The 26332-nt window shown below is 43.2% G+C and overlaps 1 protein-coding gene across 1 annotated transcript; it reads right to left on the bottom strand.

Moving 5' to 3' along the window:
* On the bottom strand, positions 1-25585 carry HECA (hdc homolog, cell cycle regulator). The gene is made up of 4 exons (XM_063390258.1): positions 25337-25585; positions 10193-11233; positions 6935-7089; positions 1-4330 (listed from the first exon to the last, which is right to left on the bottom strand). Exons 1-4 carry the CDS (start codon positions 25566-25568, stop codon positions 4166-4168), a joined length of 1593 nt encoding a protein of 530 aa, XP_063246328.1. The 5' UTR covers positions 25569-25585; the 3' UTR covers positions 1-4165.
* Between the last annotated feature and the right edge of the window lie 747 nt (positions 25586-26332).

The following is a 26332-nucleotide window of genomic DNA, read 5'->3' on the forward strand; positions in this document are numbered from 1 at the left end:
TTAGCTGTCTGGTATTTATTACTTTTTAATACAGAGAACTCACAACGAAATATTCTCTAACAACACACATAAATGATATCATAACCCATTATTTTAATTTCATCAACATTCATTTGCTATGTACATATTCTTCCATCTGCAAAAGTGCAATCCAAGAATGTCTCGACAAGAAACCTTTATGGACAAATATATTTTTGAGGGGTTTTCTCACCAGTGGCCTTACAACATGTTTGTCCTTGGTTACTTGGTACAGCAAAATGAGGAATACATGGGAAGGGGGGAAAAAAGGAAAAAAGAAAAATATTGGGCTAGATGCCTCCCTTGTAGGAATATTCCTTATTTTTCCAATTAAACTCATTATGAATACACTGCTCATTACTGGAGATGTTAATGTAAATAGACTATAGGATAGTCTATGGTCTGGCTATAAAACTCTGTAGTTTTAATGACTCTGCAGCATTAGACAGAACAACAATTTCAAGCTGTTCACGTTGGTAGATGTCAAATTACACATCAGCATATAAAAGACATCCATTTTGTTAGTTATGGTTATTTTGTAGACATCTTACTGATGGATGAAATCAGTTTTATACACCCAAAATATGAAGTCTACCTAAATGCAAGTCTCTCCTATGGAAAGGAGAGTTAACTACTGGAAAGAAAAGCATTTGCACATGCAACTCCTATTATTATCACAAGGAGTATCGTGCACTTCAGAAGAGTAGAATGAACCTCCAAATTCAGAGGACTGCATTCTCATTTATAAAACATATTTCAGGCAGATTTAATCTGACCATGGGCCAGCTTAAAAAGAACACACAGCACAAGAAATATGAAAGGTAATGAAGAATAAACTAGCCAAATAAGCAAAGCAAGCAGCTCCCTAGCTAGGGAGATAGTTTCCCTTATGATGCATTTGTAAGCTCATAACTACTTCCAGTGCTTGTCAAGACAGAAAGCAGAGCAACTGTTGGTCTAGTTTAACCTCCAAAGTAACCATAGGTCCCAAAAAAGTTGCATTTGCGCTTCTACTTCTGCAGAGCCCAGGAAACTGTCATGGCCAAAGGTGAGGGCTGACTGCTTGACTGGAATCTGCATGTTACAGAAAATCGCGCATTTTGCAGAACCCAATAGCAGCTTTTAGTACCAACAAGAAGCAGGGAAAGCCACTACAAATTAGGGATAATTAACTTTGGAGTGAAAGTTCTTTCTGTAGCTCAGCTGGTTGCCACAGAGGATCATTTTTACAGTGCTATATGTGCTGCTAGACTCCAGTTGAGAGTTGTGTTTTACAAGAAAAAAGGCATTTCTTCAAGCAGTAGATAAGACTCACTTAACAACACAATTAAAACGAAAAGCTGGCAAAGAACTAAAGTGTTTTCTTAGATAGATTTGTATGTAATTCCTTGTCAGTGTGAAGACTTTAAATGTGCTTATCCCTTCCCATTTTCTCAGTCTGCTCCATTCCTGGTTTTGACTTGGATATATTATCCACTCTCATACACTTGTTTTTAAAGCTGACCATATTTGCTTTATTGCATGTCTACTCATTTTTGATTGTCACACATATGGGTCTAGAGAGGCATCCAAGAACTTAAAGGGCAGAATTATAAACTAAGCTACTCTAAGGGAAGCAAGCAAACAAGTATCTAGGACAACTCCAGATCCCTCTTCTCCTCTGCCATGTGCATTGTACAGTGACACCTCCTGCCACCACTGCACAAAAAAGTGGGCACACAATGCCATGTATCCTATGTGACAATTGACACCCCAGACTCATGACGTGTGACTGGCACTCAAGACCGAGCCTACAGTAAGAGATGTATGCTTTTATTGCTCTCTTGAATTAATTACAGGAGCTTTGTCTTTGCTGCATGACTTCAGGCCGCTGCAACAGCCGCCGTTTTCTGTCTGCTTTGGTTCTCATGGTACTGCCAGGCAACACAACTCCAACCTTGTTTGCCACCCTAACCAGCAGCAGGTTGCTCAACACATCATGAAAGCTGAAAGGCTCATCCTTCTGGGGGAGTTAATCTAAATTATTTGATTGCTCTTCACAAGGGAAGTCTGCACTGCACAGCTAATTAGGTTTTATCTGCTAGAAACCCTCTTCCTTGCAGGCATGCCCAGGCTAGGTCCTGCTCCTATGGACAACGCGTGCAGTGTTGGTCCCACTGCAGCTGGGCTTGGTGTGACTTTGTGGTAGCCATGAAAGGACTACCTTTGGAAGTCTTGGAAGGCTCTCAATGTCTTTCTCATAATTCTCCCAGAAGAAGAAATAGGTTTTCCCAAAACTGTTGCAAACGGGACAACTGCACCAAACACCAAGAACGTGCTGCAGACTCCAAACCAAGCCAGGAACTCGCAGAGAAGGAGAGGAGCCCCAGTGGTGAAGGCCACCACGGCCCGCTAACACGGCTGCTCGGACCAGCGCTGGACCACACGAGCTGGGTGGCACCTGAGGACACTGCCACTCAAACTGTGCCAACACAAGCACTCTCTGCGGCCTGGGTGTTACCTGAAGGGTAGCTAATGCTAAAAGGAGTTAATTCTGCAGTGGAGACAGCCAGGAAATAAAACTCTGAGCTCGGCATTTTTACACCCAAAGAAACATGGATATTCAGCTTAAGTTATATGTGCACGATAATTTCTTAATTCAGCAGAAAATGTAATTCTCAGACCAACAGAGACCAACCACTCGTTTGGCTTCTGACTTTTTTGTTTTCTCTCCCAGGGTGGCAGACTACCAGGGTCATCTTCAAGACTGCCATTTCAACAGATACACTCTAAAAAGATTCTAGTTTGGAAAAAAAAAAAAAGACTTCAGAAGAAACAAAAAATAATCCCACCATGTAAACAGAAACAAAACCCACACTTCTCCAGTGGACAAACACTTCATAAATACACTATTGAGAAAAGGAAAAAAAACCAAAATGTCCCTTAAATCTCAATTGATTTGAGAAACCAAGCAAAAGATTAATGACCTATTTTAAAAAATTTATTTAAGGAAGGGAGAAATGGGAGTCAAGAAACAACTGCAGAGTCTACAGGGCCAAGCTCTGATACAAATTCACTGCTTAATGCAGTCTATTATGTACAGCACAGAGGCATGTAGAAAGTAAATATACTAAGTTTGCTGTCGTAAAACATCTTGTTTTTAGATCCTAGACTGAACACAATTTTGTGAGATGAAGGTGCAGCAATTAATTGTTTTAAAAGGTGATGACATGTTTTGTACTCAGTACCTCTCAGCTCATACAGGTCTGAGGGCCCAGATCCCACTTCATGGTTCTCCTTCCACACCAGCCTGCAGCAGGCAGCAAAGCCTCAGTCCCAGCAGGCACATACAATAACACCCCCGCTCAGCTCAGCCAGCTCCTTCTCTAAAACGTCTGTGAAGAAACACCTTTATTTAAAGCATTTTAAGATCTCCAGCTTGTTTTGGTATGAGCAGATGACCCAGATGGCACATGACAGCCCTGTTGGAAGCAGCACTATTGCCTGCACCATAACTCAGTGAGGGCAATGCACATCAGACACACATGGCAGGAAGACGCGATGCCAAAAGAATTCATTCAAGATTGCATTTTCTGGCACACATTTACATTCACTTGTCATGATACCTTAGTTTACCCTGGTCGTGGGAAATCTGAAAGAAAGCTTGCTGAGGGGACTGGCAACACAGGGCCAGCTCCTGCACCACTGGGAACCAATGCAAAAGGCTGAATGAATTCAACAGTAACAGAATAATTTCTTTCCACGGATTTCCCATTTCCACCAAGCTGGAGGAACAACCCTATGCAATTACCCATTTTCCAACTGGACATATTTCTCTGTCCTTTATGTCTCCCCACACCCTTCCTATAAACTGTATTACAACTATACAAAAAATAAACCCAAATCATTTTTAGCTGAACTTTACCCCACACATGGGATATATTGAAAGGCCATTAAATTGGCTTGCCTCCAACCTTCACAGAGATCTTGTCAGGAGGATTCTGGTTTTAACAACATGTATATATACATATTAATATGTACACTGACAAAGAAGCTGCTCTTTCAGTTAGAAAAGAAATTAGATTTCATCACAGAATGAATCCTATAAAAAGATATGTAATAAAGTTGAAATACCCATAAAATAGCTATTACTAAAGCAAAGCTTTCGTCAATAAGCCTCCAAAACTTTAAATGAAGAAAATGGCTTCACGAAGTGGTAGTCTAGATTTCCACAGTGAGGACACTGCTGGACGTTGCTGTATTCAGAGAAATACTGCATGCCAATCCGCACATCTATTACTGGCTTCCCACAGTGCTTACAGTTCAGTCGAGCCTGCGAAAAACAAAGAAACAAACAAAAAAACCTTTTTGAAATAACCACACTCCCCTCAGTTTCTCACCTGTGGAAAAGAAGGTGCCAGAGGCAGTCCCCTGTCCTGCCAAGCAGGAGAAGGCGTCAGTCAGGAAAATAGCAGTAATGGGATGTGCTGCTAAGGACAGTCCTGGACTGGGAACTCGCAGGCACACACCGTGCCTTCCAGATTAAAGACCACCACCAAATTCTGGGGAGTGGGTCACCTCCCACTTTGACTGACGGAAGGAGAGAATATCAAGGTTTATTTTGTGATGCTTAATCTCTGAATCAATTCCTCAATCTCCAGCACAAGAAGTGCTGTCTCAATAAATCATTAATGAAGTATTGAAGTGATGAGAGAAATTTCATTTTTACGCCATGCAATTCAATGTTTAGGCTGACGTTTGAACATCATCTATGAAATATATCAGCATTTTAATCTTTTGCCTTAACAAATGTATAACTTGATCTACTTTATCAGCACAATACAGTATTGTGTCCCTTTAAGTGTCTATTTAAACATTTATGGCACATATCAGGTTATACAAACTAAATATCACTTCAACACACAAACTATTCTACAAAACCCAACTGAGAAAGGAACAATATCAACTGGGTGGATATGACAAATAATTCAAGGTCATAGGTGAGGAAGGACATAGATATTAATATTCAGCTGTTAGAAAAAAGTGAGACTACAGGAGAAATCTAGCTGAGAAACACAGCCTATCTGATACAAAGAAAGCAACAGGCAGCATGAAAGCTCAGCAAGCTCTCTGGAATACTCAAGAGAAGCACAAAGGATTTGAGACTGTAAAGAAGTTAAGGAGGGCAAATGAGCAGCGAGGGCCTGAGCTGCAGTGTAGTTTAACTTCACAGCCCAGTACACTAATGAAAGCTTCAGCTCTCCACTGAAAAGAACAGAAAGTATTGTCCAAGCCATCTTGATTTAAGGGATTTTCCTGGATGAGGAGAGTAGGAAATTATTAAAGTACTATCCCTGTTGAGATCACACTCAAAAAGAAACAAATCAACAGCTTCACTGCTATCTGCTCTGCTTGAAAAGCAGAAATTTTAAGAAATACAATCTACTAGGTTATGAATTTTTATGGAATTCATAACCAAAGTATTTTCTCCTTTACTACTGTCCAGCATATCAGCCAGGAATTAGTAATGTGACAATGGTTGCAGTTCATTATTCTATATGCAAATTTGTGATGTAGAATTAAATATTTTGAAGTAAGGCACGAAATTACTCAAAATAAATCCAGAAAGTCAATTTGGAATTATATTATATACCATATTTAAATGTCATTCTTCTGTATGCAAAGAATCATCTGTAACAATCATGGTGAAACAATAATGCTTCTTATCTGGCAATCACAGTCACTGCAGCTAATGCTTTTGTAGTCAGTTCTTAAACCATGTACTGTCACACTGTCCATTAATCATCTAATTCAGGCTCTTGTATAATGAGCTCTTAAATCTTTTTTTGTACATTCAAAAGAAGCAATTCAGATTTAGAGCTGCTGACTTTTACAAAGGTAGTAAAAGTCAGTATCAGTGCTTTCTTTACCTTTAGAAGTTCCTATTTTAAAAAAAGAGGTACAGCCTCAAGAGACACTAAATTTGGAGGTAATATATCAATCAGCCTGTAGTTATAATTGCTACCAATGTCACCTTAACCACCAGCAGCAATACCACTTGTCTTTTGAGCAACACGTTTTGGTAAATATGTTAAATTTAAAATAAACTGTCACTTTGCATATTGACAAAATGGTATTTGTACTCAGATGGCTTTAAAGTTTGCACATTACCATGCAGTGATCCCAGTTTGCATGGGTGCATCTCTGCATGCTCCTGTGCATACAAGCATCTGAAGCGAGCACTGAGTCACTCCCAAACAGATGTTTTTTTCACAGCCTCCTACCCCTACCTGGCACAGCAGAAGTGCTCTGTCCATCACAAGGACAATCCATTCTCTGGAATGCAAACAATCCTGCTGTCTACTCTGGAGAAGCCCCAGGCCTTGGATCTTCCTCTCTCAAGGCACAGATTAGGTGAGCATGAACACAAAGTTGCTTCAGGCTGTGGTGGGTCAGTACCATCACCAGGGTCAGCCACAACAAAGATTAAGGAGAGATGACTAATTTCCAAGAGATACAAAGACACTTTGTATCTCTCTGTTCCCTTGGTGCCTTTTCACTACAACTATGATAAAACACAATTTATGAACTAAAAAAAAATGGAAACATGAAACATCGGCTCAAAATGTGGAATTATACCTGCCACTAGTGAAGCTAGTGATGAAGCATCAGATTTAATTATCAATTAATTTAAAGGGGGCTTTATTTAAAAACAGAAGTGTATTAACCACTGACCCTTGCAATGACTTTAGTCGAGCTAGAGGCCATTACACCTCTTAAGACAAAGGGACAGACACCCATCAACCCTCTTGTATTGTACTCATAGGTACAGGCCGGAAAAGAAGGACAGAAGGAGGAAAGGGAAAAAAGATACACAGCCTTGACTTCATCTAATCAGTTGGAAATTCACCTTATGAGTCTTATGTGTGGTACTAACCTGACAACAAGGAGATGCTGCCAGAATATCGTAGGTATACATAGTTCCCAGCTGATGCCAGCTTCCATCCCATCGGGACTTGCACTTAATGCAGATAATTTTGTGAACCCCTTCTAAGCAGTCTACACAAACAGCATAGAGGTGCATAAGCCTTCCTGTGGACAGAAAAGACACATCTTAAGGAGACAAAAAGAGAAGATTAAAACAGACATTTTCTGCAATGTGGTATCTGACCTTTAGTGATACAAATCACATCTTGGGTTTTTTTGTTCTTTATAAAGAGTGAAAGTTAAAGCAAAAAATACCTCTCTATAGGAAATACACAGGGCTTGACTGAAGCTATGCAGAACTCAGGAATTAGTCAGCACCCTGCCCACTCTCCCTTACATCATTCGCTGGTAGGTCTTAGCAAAATATTTTGTAAAAGGAGTTGCTAAACCTCCAAGAAGAGATGCCAGGTTAAGCTGTAAGATCATCTGCTGTTTTTCCAAAACCAGAATATTGTCCTAGCTTCATCCCCACCTGACGTAAGAAGTAGAGAAGTGCTGAAGCTTATTAGCAAACTTGGCACAGATGCGTTTAACAACTTGCCAGTATCTTCCAGCAAAGAGGGAACCAACAACCTAATATTCCCCAAAGGAAAAAAACAACAGTCAGAAGAGCAAAACTTTTTCACGTACTTTCTTCTGACTGTTCATTAACAAGTATATTTACATTATACATTGCACACACAAAGACTTAAACATATCACTCAGAAACTCAGAATATATTGAGCTCTATCATGACCTTAGACTCTGTATGCACAATGACTTTCAAAACCTGAGTTACATTTATTTCCATAAAAAACAAGTGGCTCAGACTTGGAAATCAAGTATTTTCACTACATACACATGATTAAACTAACCAATGCAAAATCTAAGACCGACTTTCACAAAGAAACAAAATTTCTACATAAATAATAAAGATCTGGCACCTAGATTATGCCTGACTCGTAGTGACTAAATTTATTTGCAATTTAATAGTTGGCTATTGGAAGTGGCCTGACACTGAGTACTAATCCTGTAACATATCAGATTTTAGCACTGCTATGTAAGACAGAGCAAAGCAGTAGTGAAGTTACAGATCAGCAGTGAAACAGGACATGTGTTCCCCTTGGATTGCAATTTGTGCTCTTTAGCATCAAAGCACTGAACACATCACAACTAATTCAACAGACACACATCTTGTAACTGTTCTACAAAAATGGGAACAAAATATTAATAATTTATGATTAGTCTATACCAGACACTTTGAAAATTAATAGTCTGTGGTTTTACTTGTTTTGGTTTTTAAGCCAACTATTTTAGAAAAACAAGAAAAAACAGATGCTTCTTAAAATATAAATACAAAATAGACTTGCTAGTGTGAGCTGGTAAAAATTGAGTTATTCTACACTGGCATGTTCAGCTCTAGAAAACATGATGGGATGAAACTAAAGTGTATATAATATACAGATAATATATATAATTAACTCTGTTCCTAAAGTGAACACTTGAGATTGGTGATGTTCAAACAACTCCACAGAAAGCAGTTGTGTTGAGCAGGACGATAATCCCCACATGACGTTCTGCAGTATTTCTGCACTTCAAAATACTACATTCCCCCACCACTTAATTTTCAGGATACTTCTTCCATAGGAAATGAGGCACCTGGTATCTTAAACATCCTTGAAGTAAAGTAAGTGATTTTATGTACTGAAAAGAAAATAACAGCCTCAAATAGCACCTTACAGCTTAATTTCAAAGCTTCAAAGAGTACTTCTGGTAATAAACCATTTTACCCAGGACAAGGAAGCAAAAATTTTAACAATTAATTATTCACAGCAACTTGTCTGAAAAAGTTTTTCAGATATACTGTCCAACAGTTAAGAAATAATTAAGGTAAAAAAAAGTAATTTCACCGTTTCATTTGTAGTGACAAATGTTAAAGAACAATGAGTTTCACTATTACTGAATTTTACTTTTTGTGTTGATAAAACTACAAGCATATTGTGTGACTCCCCACCAAAGCAAATAAGCACAGTTATCTCACATACATATATTCTGCTTATCCTGGAACTTTTCTGGCTTGTATATTTTCCTACCACTTTTTCTCCTTAAAGTACATCAGGCAAGACAGAAACAATAATGTTAGCATTAATACAGTTTAGTGACTTAGTGATTTAAGGAAAGAAAAAAAAAAAAATACAGAGTTTACCGAGCAAAGGTATGTTATATAACACATATTATGACCATGCATGGGATACGATGTATTTTATTGAAAGGTGAGAAACTTTAATGTTATAACACCTCTGGTTAATCCCTTACCAACACACTTTTCAACAAATAATTCTATGCTTTTGACCACCAGACTAGGAATACTTTCTCTGACTTATTTTAGCCATGCTTGCTGCCAGCAGGCTGCAGGACAGGCACATCTAGCCATGTACCACCATGATCACTTAAATCTGGGCCACAGCTTCCAGGCAGAGCTAAAGCTCATGCTGGCCCACATTCATTTGTTTCCCTAGGAGGAAAAAAGAAACACGTGCTATGGTCTCAACTCATCTGAGAGCCAGGACATAATCAAAGCATGTGCAAGTTTGGAAATAAATCCAAAAGTCCAAATTAAGTCTAAAACCTTCACTACTACACTGCTGCTTTAACACACCATATTAAAAGCTTACTTGTACTACATCCAACCTCTCCAGGCTGGTGTTAACGCAGCCTTTCCCTAAAGAAATAAAATATACTAAAGAAATAATACTTTGCTATAAAACAAAACTGATACTCTCCAGCCTGGAAGCAGATGAGAGGTACCTCACCCTCATCAGTGGTACAACTTTCACCCAGGCTGCAGCACAGCATGCTTAAATTGAAAAGGTTGTTTAAAAGGTTGATGTGCATCTTGGAGTAAAGTTTCCAAGAGATAAACGAGCATGCATAGGCTCCAGAACAGATTGTCTGGAAAACCTTCCCATGGTCTACCTAGAAATCAGATCAGAACTTGTTTAGTTGTAAGCCCAAACATAAGGCATGGATCTTTCCATGCAGCACCTTTTTGTAATTCCTTCTAAGTGTTTCAATCTGATCCACGTGAGTATTTTGGACATTACTTCAAGCTTTACAGAACTGCTTAAAAATGCAGAATCGGCATGAAAACCTGTAATGGCAGGGACAGGGCACAGAAGGCAGTTCCACCATTTAATGAAACCTAGCATGACTGACAGACAACCTGTACCTTGAAGGTGACAGGGAACATCATATTCAATCTCATCATGTCTCGATGGGCTAAGGAACAGCGTCCCGTCCACCAGCGGAAACTGTTCAAACACGGGCAGCGCCCTGTGGCACAGAGCACAGTTTACAACGTTCCTGTGGCTGGCACTGAGAGCAGCGAGGATGAACTTCCGAAGGTCCTCCCCCTGGCCCACCTGGGCATCGTCTTCCATCCGCACGTGGAAAGTATTCAGCTTATGCCTGGGGATGTGAGTGAGCAGCTCAGACAGATCGAGCCTTCTCAGGAACTGCACGGGGCTATCAAAGTGTCCCGCTCTATGTGCTTGCAAGCCAGCTGCCCCGTAATCAAAATGTGCATTCCTGAACATGCCCCCACCAGCCATGTTCTTCTTATGGGGCTCCAGGTGAATGGCATTCTTCAAGAACTCTCCCAAGTACCGTGAGGAACGAGGGCCGCTGAAATGCGTGGGCGCGAGGATGGAGTAGCCGGTGGGCGGGGACTGGCCAGGAGAGACACAAGGCGAGCGAACGGCGTAGCTGCCACCCATGACACCCTTCTCCTGGGAGTTCTGCCTGTCCATGGAGTGCCTCCGCTGGACGTCATTGCTCAAGCCTTTCTGCGGCTTGTTGGCCGGCCTGCCTTTTTTGGCCTCCTCTGCTGACTCTGTCACGGACCTTCCCGTACTCTTCTCCAACACTGATTTCTTCTTCTTGTCATCCTGCATTCGCTTCACCTGGTACCAGTCCGTGTCCTTCTTCAAATGACCCTGCCCACACCGACAGGAGCAAAACCGAAAAGCCAGGTCGTATCCCTTCTTGGTCCACATGTTCTGGCGACACTGCTTTTCGTTCCAGCTCCGGGCTCTGCCAATGCAGTTGAACTGGACGAGGATGCTGCTTTCCCACTCGTAGAAGCACTGAAGGTGCATCCAAGTGCTGTAGGGACAATGCTCATTGTTGCATATAACCTTCTGGTAGTCATCCTTCTCCAGGTCCACTGGCCTTCCAAAGCTACAGATCAGTGGAGTAGCACAAGGGGCTTCTGTGGAAGGTAAAACAGATACATTAATAACTTAATGACCCCATTTATTGCAGTACTTTCTTTAAACACGGTGACAAACACACGCAAGCTCTTACTAGCAACCTGTATTATTAAAGGGCCACAAGCACTAGCTCTGGGTCAGTGCAAAGAGCAGTATTTGCCAAAAAGAGGTAACCATGTGAAAGGAGATAAGGAAATGTACGAATAAAGAAACAAAATTACACTACAGTCTGTTTAATATTCACAACCAAAGCACCTCAGAAGCATTAGCCCTCCTCAAGCATTTGTGGATACCACTGCAAGGCCTTAAGAAGCAAGGAGAAAGTGTTGTGAATGTTTCTGGAGGGCTGCTTTGAAGTCTGAGAACATGGAGAGAACACACAGAGATGTCTGTTTGAAAAACAAGTAAGCAATACAACTAAGTAAGCAAGTAAGCTCATCTTCGCAATCATGGGGAGAGGCAGGAATTGATTCTTTTTTTTTGGGACTAAGTAAGAGACAACACCTAGGGAGACAAGGAGGAGGAAGAGAACTTTGAAAAGCAAGACAAAGAGCTTACGTTCCTAGTACAGAAAGGAGGGCCTTCATTACATTGCTTAGGCAAATACAGACTATATCACCACCACTCACCTTCTGGATAGCTAAATTTCACAAACTAAACAGTTCTGCAGCACAGACAGGTGAAAATATCCAAATGCAACACAGTATTTTTTCAGCAAAGTAGCAGCTTTGCTATATCCTTGAGCAAAGAACAGTTTACTTCAATTATCTCATGGCAACAATATCAGCTTCTACACAAAAAAATGCTCTACAATAAAATGTTCTGCATTTATGAACCAATTACGTTTTCCAGTTCCTCACCAAAGTACCACAGACTACATATGACTCCCAATGCTGGATCCTCTGTTGCAGCTGGGAGGCTCAAAAGGGATTGGAAATTCTCAACTGGAGTTCTTGTAAGAACTTTTTAGATGCTGTAGTGGGTTGACTTCCACCACTCAAGTATTACAAATATTTCTTCTCTGTATTTCTGTCTTCCTAACTCTTCCACTTCATCAGAAAGTACTGCTCCAACAGAGCTGTCAGGCCACCTTTTAACCTCTGTATGGCTGCTTTCAAATATTAGCAGGCTTCTTCAGGGCCCTCCATGGTCAAGCACTGCCCCATTCTGTCTAAAACACAGCAGGTGTGGTGGTTTCCTGAGGTTCCCTTAAAGTCTCAGCCACAGCCCCAGGACTTATGGCAGAGGCGCACAGAGCTTGAGGAGAGAGACTGCCATGACTGAAGTCTTTTAGTACCTAAAATTTCTATCTGATGAACAGGTAAATAAAACCCCACACTGTTGCATTGTTTTTAATCCCATTCTTATCATTGCTTGCACAAATAACACAACATAACTTGCAGCAGAATGAGAGGTTTTATGCTGCTAGCTGTACTTTGACTCCCACTCTCAGTAAGAGACACACTATCCATCATCACCTGTCCTACAGCAGTAATAGACAAATCAGATGCTCTACAACAAGATCTTTGCAGTGCTAGTGGTCCCAGCAAGTTTTTGGAAAAGGCTATAAACAAACAAAATGTTCAAGGCTACCTTCAGTAATTTGAGATTACTGTAGTTGTTCAAACAAACTCACACTGAAGAAAGAGGCACAAATAGCACAGAAAAACTTTCCTGAGCCATTCCCTGGAAGATGCCACAACCTTCACTTAATTTCTCTGTTTCTAATACCAGAAGTGGCACACTTGCAAGAAGAGCTCTTCTGCAATGCCTTTCCTTCAGGGAATGGCCTATAAATTGCAAGTAAAACACATTCCCAAAAGCTTTCCTTTAAAGAAGAAAAAGCGTATTTCATTTCAAAATATGGACTTTTCGGTCATTAAAAACAAATCAGTAAACTGGAGAGAACAGAGACAAGAGAGGCTTTCCCTAGAGACTCTGTGGAAGTTCCTTCTATACACGTGACAAATATTTTATTGGTTGTCTCGCATCTCTGAAAAGCCCACTAAGAACATACAAGTCTGGAGATGTCTTTGAGAAGCAACAATTTTACTGGCTACCAGTGACTAATTTTTGTCCACTCTTTTACTGTGTGTTATTAAGTATAATGTTGCTATTATTTACTATAATGTTGCTGGCCAAGAGCCAGAAGTGAGTGATAACTTACCTGCCCTGAAACAAAATCTGTCAGTTTACCACTTCATAGAGTTTTCCCACCTATTCTCCCAGACTTCGATTCAAGTCACACTACCACAGCAAGCATCTCTGCAACGCTTTTCTTTGTTGCCAGTCTTTCTTTATCATATTTAAGGTCTGAAAGTACAGTTCAGAGTTACAGCATCCTTGTGCAGTTGACCTCAGAGAAGCCAGTTAAACTGAACACACAAGAGGCAAATCATCAGAAGTCAAATGTGAGGCAAGGTACTGGAGGCACCAGTATGAACAATTCTCACCTATGCATTTCCTTTATGCGTCCATTTTGGTACACATTCCTTTCCACCATAGCAAGAAGGCAGCAAAAAAAAGAACATGCCACAAATCCACTTATGCTCTCACTGTGTTTCAGAGAGTAAATGTTCTAACAGTTCCAGGTATAATTATAGCTGACAGCTGAGAAAGTACTCCACAGACAAGTCTAGAATGGAATATAGACACTATACTTGTTTGTTCATCCATACCAGCATAGTTAACTGACTAAAAAAGGAAAGTGTTTCCTTGATTAGCCTTTGAACACGTTTTTGAGTTTGTATGCAAAAACATATGATCTCTAGCTCCCTGAGAAGTTTACAGACTCTTCACTATGTGGACAAAAAATGAAATTAATAAAATAAGTGACTGAAATACAAAAACCATCACCACAGCCCATGTACTCCAAAGAATACATCTGCAATTACTTAATGATGATCATGTACTGGGTGTCTAGAGGCTAAAATAAAGGCAACTTTCAACAGACTTTTTTTCCCCTTTTCCTAGTCAGTCAATGGAAGTTCTGTGGAATGAGATCTTCTCCAGTTTCTCCTTAAGAACTTACAAATGCCAGATTACCTGAGGAACTTCCCACACAGCATAACTACAGGCAAGAAAAGGCAAAGCTGCAAGTTCTGGACAGCGATGTCTTCTTCAACATTTAAGCTAAGTGGATGATTCCGGAGTTTTCACACATTCCCTCATCTAATCTGCAATCTACACAGTGTGAATTGACCGGTCACATAATCACCACAGCAAAAGCAGGTGTAGAGCAGCTGGAAGACAACAACAGAATTAACAAAAGCCTTCCATCATGCAAAAAACTCCAATGAACTGTTAAATGGCAGCACTGAGATGGCTTTGGAAAACATCATTGCTAAGAGGAGAAGCCGGTCTCTGCTCACCTCTTCTGGGGACTCATCTGACATTTCACTACTGTCACTGCAGCTGCAGAGGAACTACTCCAGAAAACAAACAGGTCTCTCTGCCATGTTGCCGTGCTTCACAGCACAGGTCATGCCAAGCTAGTCGATGCACCTGCTTTCCTTGACACAGATTTGTTTTTATCAAGTCTGCTGGTCTGGAGAAGGCCTTGATTAAACTGCTGCAGTATTTCCACAATAGAAACTGAGAAGCCCAGCATGGCTAATTTAAGTGGTCTCAGTAGAAAGTTCTACTGCTTTCTGTAGTTCTTCAGTATTTAAGAAATTCCACTACCTGAAAAGCATGCAAAATCCTTAAGCCAACATTTGGGTTTGCCACACATTTCAAGTTCCAGCAGGTGCATCTGTACAAAACAGATTGTACAGGACCAAACATCCCTTGCAGACTTCCCTGTACCCATGCCTGCTGCCAAACATAACCATGCCACATGTTCCTGCATAAAGAATAAATGAGAAACAGAAAACAGCCATTTCTGTGCAATGTTCCCAGTTCATGGCAGTTCATGGCAACAGATATGCCTTAGAAGCAAAAGAGATTCATTCAGATCAGTATGGGAGCTACATTTTAGGTAATGTGAAGAGCTCTTCCCATCAATTCTCATCCTTAAAAGTGGTCTGGATTATTTAATCACCATTCTGTATATGAGACAGAGCACTTTTTTCAGTATTACAAAACTTTAAAAAATCTTGTTATCAAGCCCTTGTACTTCCCATAATTCGAAATAAATTTTGAGATATTCTTCAAGAAGTCAGAGCTAGAATCATTGTCCTAACATTTTATGATGACAGTGTTAATGATTACTGCCAAGAGAGATTATGATGGGAAGTAAATAGAAATTACATGGCCAAACTGCCCATCCACACCTATAGCCCCAAACTGGTTTGTCACCCAAACATAATTTGCTTCCAAGTAGCTAACAGCTCAACAAGTTTCTGGTTTTCAAAGCTATGGAACTGAACTTCAGAAAATGAAAGATTACATGGTATCAGAGCAACATCCAATCTCTCAGCAGCCCCTTCCAAAAGAATGGCAAAATAACGATAAAAGAATTTCTATTTAACTCTCAGTTTCAAGATAGGTTTCACAGCCTAAGAGAACAAAACAAGACAGCGTGCAGTTCTGTGTGGCAGAACAGCTTCAACGTAGGCTGTCAAGTTGCAACTACAAGTGCATGCTGCTTCTTTCAAGATGTTATGTTTCCACATAAAAAAATAAATGTTTTCTTACATTCCTCTGTAGTGATTTGGAACAGTGATTTTGAAAATAGTTGGAAGAAGCAGTACATAAATGTCTTCTGAAACAGAAATAATATACAGTATTCCAAACACGCATACATTTGTGCAAAGATAGCTCACTGTTTAAACAAGGTTGTGTTTTATGTTTGACAGAGCCACCATAAAATTACTTTTCTTTCAAAAATGAGAATATGACAGAAGACTGCAAGGAAGCTGGATTGGTTTGTTTGGCTTTTTCTCATTTTTTCTGTTCAGGTTTTTAAACATCCATAAAAGCCAGGAATAGGAATAGAAACAGAACATCTGAGAAATACCTCTTTCAACAAAAAAAACATCCTCCCATGTGAAGTGGTTCTACCTTTTAATAAAAAAGGCAGTAAATGAAGACCACCCTTCCCATTTTATGACCCAAATGAAAGCAGCAGAACAACAGCTGCCTGAGGAACTTCCCTCTGGTGAAGTATATTAAGGAGAATGTTGTTTACTTGTGTTTACACACCCATCATAAAACCAAAGATGCACCCAGCAAGCCAAATGCAATGATTCCATGGCTTCAGTTTCGTGACTGCTCTCATTTGTTCCAAGTCCTCAATGCAGATGCCTAAAGCAAAATTCGCTCTTCCCCTGCTATGCTCCCACATTATCCATTGTGTTAAGCACCAGAATTTTTCAGTCAGTGAACAGAAACAGATAATTATTTCCCATACTCGTCGGCACAGGTTTCAGCTCACTGCACAGATTTGCCATCTCTGGTAGAACTCAAGGGAGGTGTTAAACATGTGAGGCTGGGGGCAGAGGGAGAGGGAAGTGCGGTGGCGGCTGGACGAGACGGCCCTACTGTCATCTTAAAAAACTGTCAGGCAACAGTAGGTTGTTATGGATCTGGAAAAAGAAATTATCCCACAAAAAAGGGAAAGGTCTTAGCACCGGATTGATTGCAAGACGCTTACTATGGCTTGCTCTTGGTCTACTGTTACTCTAGCATCTCTCCATCTATGCCAAGGACACACTAGTTGCCATTACCCAGGCCAGAAGGGTTCCTGTGGGACACATACCTTGCAAACCAGGCACTTTAACCTCTACCCTGCTTTCCCCCACACGCTGCTCTCTTCACAACCTTACACAGCTAGGAACTGTTCACTCTGCCAGCCTGAAGCAGAGCTGAGTCATTCCTGGGGAAGGCCACTCCCTACCAACCATCTGCATGAATCTTCTCAATTTCCTCTGCCATCAGCATAGCTTTACTTTAATTGAAGTGATACAATATTACTGCACTAATACCGTAATGCAGCTGTAGAAAATAAACCACTACCACCACAACAAAACAGACAGAAAGAGAAAATTTGAATTAAGTGTCTGATGTATTGCTTTGTTGAACCTTGTAATAAAATCTAATATTCCAAAGATTACCAAGGTGAGACGAAATAGAACTGGTTAAACAGTACAAAAAATATGGCAATAGAGAAATGATTGGCCACTTTCCTAAGACCGTAAGTGCAGCAGAAGAATGCAGTGAGAAAAAAATGTTTCACAAGTTGATCCAAAAGGCAGGCTTGGATCTTCAGTGCAGCAACAACAACAAACAGCTGACAAACAGTAAGAGAAGTCTTTCAAAACAGCTCAGCTCGGGTCTTTCGCTGGTAACACTCAGTGATGATCACTGATATCTCTTCAAAACTTCTTAAACTATCTTTGCCAAATGATCACGATGAAAGCTTCCAGGAGGATTCTCCAGCAGGGAAGGGACAAAAACAAGCCCGCAGTACCTGGTAAGCCACTTTTAACACAGGCTTTCTTCTGTGCCACAGGACTCCCTCACGCTCTTGGAAAGAGAAGCCAAGGCCAGCAGTCCATTCCCAGTGAGCAACACACAGAACCTCTGCCACTGCAATGAGGAGCTGTCTGGAGTCAGTCTGGCTGATAGCTTTATGTCTATTAGCCCCGTACATACTGACATTGTCAGTAGGTGCCAACCCAGAGCTCAATCCTGCCCCCAAGCACCCCACAGTTGCAGGCAACACCTACTCTCAGAAGGGATTTAAGGAGAACAAAGCCATAAGCAGCCTGGCTCCTTCATGCTTTACCCCATGTGCAAGATGTCACTAGTTCTATTAAGTGAGTAGTAACATGAAGTGATCACCTTCCCCTAGAAAAGTTTTCAGGTAATTTGGAGCCACTAAACCCTGGTTCAGCTGAGAATTTAGGTGATGGGACTCCCAGAGGGCTCAGTAGCTGCTAGAAGCATCTCCATGCACTTCACTTACGCACTTCACACCTTGACCTCCAAGGCAATCTCTTAACAACAAAAAAATAAATTAAAAAAAAACCACCTAGCAACTTCACAGCAGCAGGAAAATATCACGGAAATCATGAAGGCTTAACTCATACCTGCCACATTAACACCTTCTAAATAACAGCACAGTCTGAGCTAATGCCTGTTTATGAAATCAGCAACTAGCATGTGATACAGTTATCTGCAGCTCTCATTCAACCACCCACTCCCAGCTCAACCATCACCTCACTAAAGTAAGGCAGAAAATCAAGACTGAAACTATACAAGCTACGAAAGACAGGGACTTATATGTGCACAATAATTTTGTAGCTTGTTTACACAGCCATCTGTGCTCCAAGCTGAACCTACTGCCTACGCTGCTGAAACCCAACATAAGAATTAATATGGTCTTGTAGAAATCATAAATCACACCATAATCTGCACAATTATCATCTAGCCAACTTAGCCAGTTTCTTTCCATTTAATATGTGTTGTCCAAATACGAAAAACAATCACAAACAAAAGCTTTGGCTTTTGCTTGGGATGTATAGACCCTCTCTGTATAGGAGAAATCTTGCCCTGGCTTGTGCAGTAACACCTGAATCTAACTAGAAATATCCCCAGAGAAAACTCCTAAGCCTCTACCTGCATCCGTACCAGGACAACTATGCAACCCCAATACTGTTACGTGGACTCTGAATTGGTTGAACCAGGTCAGAAGACAATTGGTTTCCTGTGCCATAAGCAATCATGCCCCAGCTAGGAAGACTCCTCAGCATCGTGTGATGCTCTTTCTGATCAATTCTATCATGGTGAATGCAGAGATTAGTGACTATCTCAAGACTGGTGAGGCTTAATGTGTTTTGAACATTGGCTGTTGCTTAGTCTGCACATGCATTGTCCCCATAGAAAAGCACTTGCACCATTAAACTCTCTCACTTTTGCCTTCCAAGATCTTTTAATAACTTGAACTGCTACAGAGAACTAACTTTGGTGCTTCAAGAAACAGTCATTCTAATAATAACTAAAGCAGACTCTACTGCACCTGCCCGAGCAAGTTTTGAGTGGCAAACTCCAACTCATGCTGGAAAGAGAGATAACTGTGGCATGCAGTAGATGCCCTAATGCCAAGCACAGATGTAAACACTGCAGGCTGGACTTGCTCAGACTGAGGGCCAGCCAGTCACCACACCCAGTCCAAAAGCGCAAGAAGGCAAGAGAGAAAGGAAAGCAGGTTGAATCAAGTGGTATCAGCACCTCTTATATTTTCAGACCTAGGGATATTTGTGCCATTGGTCTATCCTTCCCACGTTTCAGTGCAACAGACTGTATTTTATTTTCCATGCTAAAGGCTAAAGAAACTGGTAGAAACTCAGTGGGAAACAGGAGATGCAGTACCCAGCATCTCTTCAAGACAGCTGCTCCTGATGTGGATTTGTTGGTTCCCACAGACATGCCCCTCACGATGGCTCCCAGCCCTGTCATGTACCGTCCGTGTGGCACACAGATCTCTGCTGTACACCGCTCCTGTCACGGGTACCGGCAGCACGGGAGTGGAAATGGGGACTGCCAGGCACACTCAATAGCCAGGCTCCCACAGCAGCTACCTCCTCTGCCAGCAGGCATCCGAGACAGAACGACATCCCTCTCATCCCTCTCGAGCCCAGGAAGGAGGACTGACAGACTGCGAGAGACAGAGGAAAGACATAAAGGCTGAAGTGAATGCTCTCAAGATAAATGTCACTGAAGCCTACCAGGAAATGCCAGTACTCCACTCGAAATCCCACAAGCTTTCAAAATGGAATTACCCACTCCAGTGACTAGATTACTGCTTCAAGAGGCCTCTTTGAAATTATTTGGATTTCTATCAAAACAGTTTAAAGAAAACCCATGCCCTACTAATCCTGTTATAATTTAGACACCTTGAAGATTAGCTGTAGTATTTTAATCTGAGCTGAATGCACAGTTTTCCTCTGTTTTTTTTTTCCCTTACACATGCTGCAGGAAGAAAAGCAGAGAAGGATGGACATCTGCCAGCCATGACTACTTTAATATCAAAGGATGTCTCAATATGCAAGGCTGTAAGCAAGGCTGAAGAAAATTTACAAATGTCTCCAAGGGCTAGAAATCATTTTGTCGCTACTTGTTAGATCAGTAGTAAGATATGGGATGAGTACTGAAAAAGCAAAGCAATCGGTTCAAAAACTGCATTTCCTTGTCTGAAACAGAGCAAACATCAAGCCTAAACCTTACACATGAAAGCATTACACTTGAGCAAAAACTCATCATAGGAACATAGAATGCTGTCCAGGCTCTGATAACCATTTTGATAGCAAATAACTTAAACCCAAACTTAAATGGGTGTGGGCTCATCTGCATGAATGGATAATATTTATTTTACTCAGTAACACCATAAACATGATTCTGTCTGCAAAGATTTGCAGAACATGAACTGCATTTGCTACCACAGTATGTAATTTCATCATTTTAAAAATCCTAAAACTAACATCAAAGCCCTTTTGAACCTGATTTGCATTGACAGAGACAGCGAAATTTGCATTCAATTGATTTCTGCAGTTAGAAGAACACTATGGTATTATGAGGCAAGATGATTTCCCTTTAGTAAATTAACAGATATTAAATTTTGTAGTCACTGCAACAGAATAGAAACTTAATTTTCCAGGTGGTCTCACTGATACCAATGGGACTCCCTCAGGCTAGATGATCAGAAGATGCCAATACTGAACATGACTAGAGTGCCAAACTGGAACTGGATGTTATATGCAGCAGGGAACATTTGACAGCAAATATTAATCCGGGCTTAAATACTACAACAATTCATTCTCTGAAAGCATATTTTTAAATTAAACAGCAATTGATTGATTCTGTCCCTCTAACTATCCCACATCCAGGATATAATTATTTTTTTTTAGTGAATTATAATTGTTGGCCAGTCACAGCATTCAACGCATTAGTCACTGCTGTGCTAAGTGATTTCCCTCTCTTTTCCTACATTAACATTTTTATTTGAAAGTAAATCAGTCTTACAAATTTGTGAAACCCAGATGAAGTGTTCAAAAGCACACAAATCTGTCAGCAGCTCCACCTGCCAACCCACCAGCTCTGCCACTTGTGCAGTTTAAGGGCTCACCTATGGCATGGGGAGAAAAAAAAAGATCTTAAAACATGTGGCCAGTACACTGTAGGACAGCGATTTAAAGACAGTTATGCTGTGGGGGTTTTTTAGTTTAATTTGGCTAGCTTTAATGAATTCCATAGTAAAGACAAAAAGCACAGCTAAGGAGACACAGCTTCTTCTTTTCCCTAGTCTTCTCACAGCACTGGTGCTGGAGAGAACAGAGTGACAATGACAAGGGGATGAAGCAGCAAGATGTTAAGATAGGGACCACCAAGCCAAAGAAGAGGACTTGGCTCTACTGGACAATGAGATGAAGAATGGAAACAAGGCAAAGAAAATTGATAGAATAAAGAATATTATGGTCAGAAACAATTGTATGTCAAGACTAGAGCAAGATGTTTAGCAGATAATGGGATAAAACAGCTGGAGCAGAGAGTCTGAAAGTGTCCAGCCTCAGCAAGGCAGAGACAGAATAGGGATTTGTTCCTCCAAACCTCAGAAAGTAAACCCCATGGATTTTCTCTTCTGATGATTGGGGCAAAGTATCCACAAAATGTTACACTTGTTTATGTCTTTAGATGAAGATAACCAACTACTGCCATCAGGAACACTGCCACCAATGGGGTAAATGCAGAATCCCATGCAGTTGCTGGTGTAATTTTACTTAATGACAGCTCAGATTTTATGAAAAGTAACCCAGAAAACTAGCTAGAAAATAAAAATTTTTAAGAAACATCATTCAATCGCTCTGAAGACAGGTAATCTAAGAAATCAGCCTTTCTGTGACAGCACATCTCAGTTTTCCTGTGCACTGTGATACTGTTAAACTAGTCCACCCACCTCCCATAACCCCCTCTCCATGACTTGTGCATCACTTAGTGCAGAAAATGGATGCACTTTGGTCAAGAAAGATTTATCTATCATATGGTCTGATGGAAGATATAGGAATGGAGGACACAGCTAGAGAATGTGAATCACCCTTGTAGGCATCATCCCGGTACCTGCTGAGAAACTGAGAGTGCAAGGTGAGAAAAGCCACCACATCTGGTCAGTGGTTATGTTCTCTGCCTTCCCTATTCCCCCGTGGGAGTCTAGAACAATTCAAGCAGTCTGAGCTCTGAACATGCAAAAACTGAAACACCACCAAAAAAAAATCATAAAGAAATGCCCTCTTGGAGCAGGAGAAAAGCATGCTGACATTTCTCAGTCATCATGCTGAAAACTGACTGATTGTTTAAAGGGAAAATTGTGCAGGGATTGAGGCAAAATTTATCAAAATGTAAAAGTGAACAAGAACTTTCTGCAATAAAGGGATGCTGTAATGGCAGTTCCCAATAAAACAGCTAGTCAGGGCTGCACAGAGAAGCCCAGAGGAAATTAAAAATTGTTTCATTATGGCACATGGATGAGAGGCAAAAACAATATATGGCCCACACAACAAACTGTGAAGACTTAAAAAACCCCCATATCTGAATCACTATCTCTTCATGAGTGAAGCAGGGTCCTGATGTGACTGTGTAGTTAGACCATCACACTGACATCATGATGCAAAGCCAGGCTCTGCAAAGACATTTTCAACTGTTAAATCTGCTGCTTTCATCTCTGCACACTTCTGTCCTGTCACATGAATGAAAGAAAGCAGGTTATGTCATTAGGATCATCCACCGCTTTTCCAGGGTACAGGTGCAGTAGGAGAGCAGTGATAGCACACACACACAAACTACACTACGGCAGCACATGGTGACAACGCAGAGGAGAACAGCGAGCCCCGGGTCCCACAGGACCAGTGAGCCCGGGCAGCACGAGTCACGGCATGCGGCTGCACAGTCCAAAGGCAGCACTGCTAGGAGCTTCCCCACAACCCAGCAGGCTCAATCCACAACCCAGATAGGCTCCCACAAACAGTCAAGACTTGACTGTGCACAGCAGAACTCTATTAACCCCACCGCCCACTGCAGCAGGCCACATCCTCCATAAACTGCTTAGTGATCAAGCAACCCTCAAGTGCACAGCCTCTCACAAAGGTCTGGAGTCTAGTAATGGGCTAGTTGCCTCCAGGGCCGTGGCTACACTACAGAGCTTCATTTCAGATTCACTGGGTTTGAAGACCTGAGGGAATCTATTATCATGGTCTAATCTTCTCCCTGCACATGAGCCGGATTCCCAATTCTGCAGCACAACCTGAACCAAAACCGTTGAAAGCTTTGCACTTACCAGTGAGAATACAATTTTAAAAACTTACAGCTCAGGATTATCTGATGGGCAGTAGCCAGTGTAAAATAAAGCTAGCAACCACAGCTACCCCCCAGCCTTTATAATCATCTGAAAAGAAAGGTATGACGAGATGCAATGATCCCGTCAAGGCAAAGATCATGTGTGCTGAGCAGGCACCGTACAGCAAATGTTGAAGCCAAGGTTGTACCTCTGTTGTGAAGGGGTAAGAAAGGGGGAAGTGAGGGATTTGGTGAAAGAGTCAAGGGATGTTTCTGACCACTGAAGTCATGTGGAAGCAGAGAGAAAGGGAATAAAGGAGCACCTCAGGTTAGAAAGGCAGAAAGTCAGAAAGGCAGCTGCAACTTCTGAGGAAGCTGGCCAGCACAGGGCAGGGGTATGTCAAGCACAGTCTCACAGCTGAAGAAGACTGACAACCTGTCTGGCTAGTGAGCTGTACCACTACCAATATTCCCTGGCACCACCTCCTGTGGCATCTGCAGATGGAACACCACCTCATCATCCACAGGAAATACAGCCACACCAGAAATGCACCACTGCTGCCACTTGTCCCTGAGCAAAAAGAAAAAATTCAAAATATTGTTTCTCCTCAACCAAAGAAAAGCCAACTGCAACGTGGCTGTTGGAGCTATTACATTACCATACTGAAGTCATGATAAAAATACTCTAGCAATTTCTAACTCCTGTTAACCTCTATTTTTTCCCCTTGTTCACTCACTCAAAGCAAATAGTAAAGAAAAAACCCAAAATAAGCCCAGAAAGGAAATTCTAGTCATTCTCCATGATTCTCTGGAGTAATACTCTTAGAAAAGCAGTCTGGCAAAGACCTTGTGAGCTAAAGTGATTCGTAATTAATTGGTGATATTTCCAAAGAAAAGTTTTCTTTAAATAATGCATGGTAATCAGACATCTTGAAAACCAAACTAAGACACTTGGAACTACCTTTACAACATCAGTAGGCAAAACAACCCCCACAAAGCATAACAGCAGTAGAAGCCACCCTCCTGCTTCTTGAAAAGCACGGAGAGTAAAAAGCTGAAATCCAACTTGGGAGAGGAAAAAAATGAAGAGTAGGGACTCTGCACCGCAGTTAGTAAACCTAGCAGCAGACCTAACAGGTGGGGCTTTTCGACTTAGCAAACCTGTAATGAAGTCTTTGCCTTCCTTTAGTTTTAGCCTGACACATCCTTTTGCAGCAAAACAAACACGAATAGCAATGCAAGTTTCTGCAAGACACCACCTTACCAAAACCGCTCCGAACCAAAATCCAGCCCACCGACCAAAGGCAGCATAAAATGGTTGATGCGAAGTGAGCGCGTTACCCTGACAAGCCCAACTGCTGTACAACGGCAAACAAAACTGACCCAAAAGCAGGACTCCATTTTTATTCGTGACGGAATAAAGTGGGGATTTTTCACCGGAGCTCCGAATCCGCCGCTGCCGGCGAGCGCTGCGCTTCCCGCCCGCCGGGGATGCGCTCTGCCCGCGGACCGCGCTCCGGGGCCGCCCGCCGCCACGGCACCGGCTGCCGCGGGCTCCCGCCGCTCTCGGCACCGCCGCCGGGCGGCCCCCGCCCTCCGGCGGGTCACCGGGCGGGGACACCCCGGCGCGCAGCCCCCGCCCCGCCGGGCGTTTCGGGGAGATCCCGCCGGCGCAGGGCCCAGGCGACACGCACCCGCCGCCCCGGCACCCGCCCGCACGGCCCCTCTCTCCGGGCGCGCCCCCGCCCCGCGGGTCCCCCCGCGCCGCCCCCCCGGGCTCCGCCGCCGCCTGCGCCACCGCGGGAGGCCGCGGGGCCCGGCCCGCCGCTCACCGCTCTTGACGTCTCCGGGCGCCGAGCCGCCCGCGGCCGCCGCGCCGCCCGCTCCGCCGCCCGCTCCGCCGCCGCCGCCCGCGGCCGCCGCTCCGGCTCCGCCGCCACCCGCGGCACCGCCGCCCGCCGCCGCCGCGGCTCCGCCGCCCGCCGCCGCCCCGTTCTCCTGCTCGTCGCCGCTGCTGTTGGCGCGCTTGTTCTTCTTGCCCTTGCCGCCCTTCTGGTTCGGCATCGCGGGCCCGGCCGCCGCCGCGGCGGGGCGGGCGGGCGGCGGCGGCTGCGGAAGGCGCCGCCGCCGCTACCTCCGGCTCATGGCGGGGCGGCGGCGGCCGCGCTGCTCTGCGCCGCGCCCGCGTTGGGCGGCGGGGCCCGGGGGGCCGGGCCGGGAGGGTGAAAGGCGGGGCCCTTCTCGGCCGCCCGCTACCGCCTCCCCTGTTCCTGCCGGAGCAAGCGCGGGCGGCAGCGGGAAGCGGCGTGTGCTGGGAGGAGGGGGAGGCTGGGCCGGGAGGGCTTGTCGCGAGAGGGAAAGCCCCGCTGCCGCTGGCACGGGCGGTTCGGTTCTGCCGCCGGGAGCCGGAGTGGGAACGGGGGCCGCAGCCGGTATCCCCGCAGCCGCGGCGGGGGCTCCGTGCGCGCCCCTCGCCCCGGCCGTGAGCCGAGGGCCGCGCTCCCGCCGCGGCGTCTGTGGCACTGTGAATATCCAAACGGCGAGGAACATTGGAAAATGTCACCTGAACGTGCAGAAATAAAAAGGGGATGAAGGAAACCAAAACAATGCGGCCTCGTGGGGGAGGGAGGGGCGGGCTAGGGATCACAAAGCATTACAGCAGCACAGCCCTGACTTTGGATTTCACAGCTCGTGTGGTTCCTGATAGGGGTAGCTCCGTGGGTGACAGACAGCAGGGAAGAACCTTTAGGATATGAGTTATAGGAAGACTCAAACTGGTCCTCTGGAGCAGAGATGGAAGCACCGTGCCTCGATAGAGGCGTTGTCGA

This window comes from Prinia subflava, chromosome 2 (genome assembly GCF_021018805.1).
Source record: "Prinia subflava isolate CZ2003 ecotype Zambia chromosome 2, Cam_Psub_1.2, whole genome shotgun sequence".
Taxonomy (NCBI): domain Eukaryota; kingdom Metazoa; phylum Chordata; class Aves; order Passeriformes; family Cisticolidae; genus Prinia; species Prinia subflava.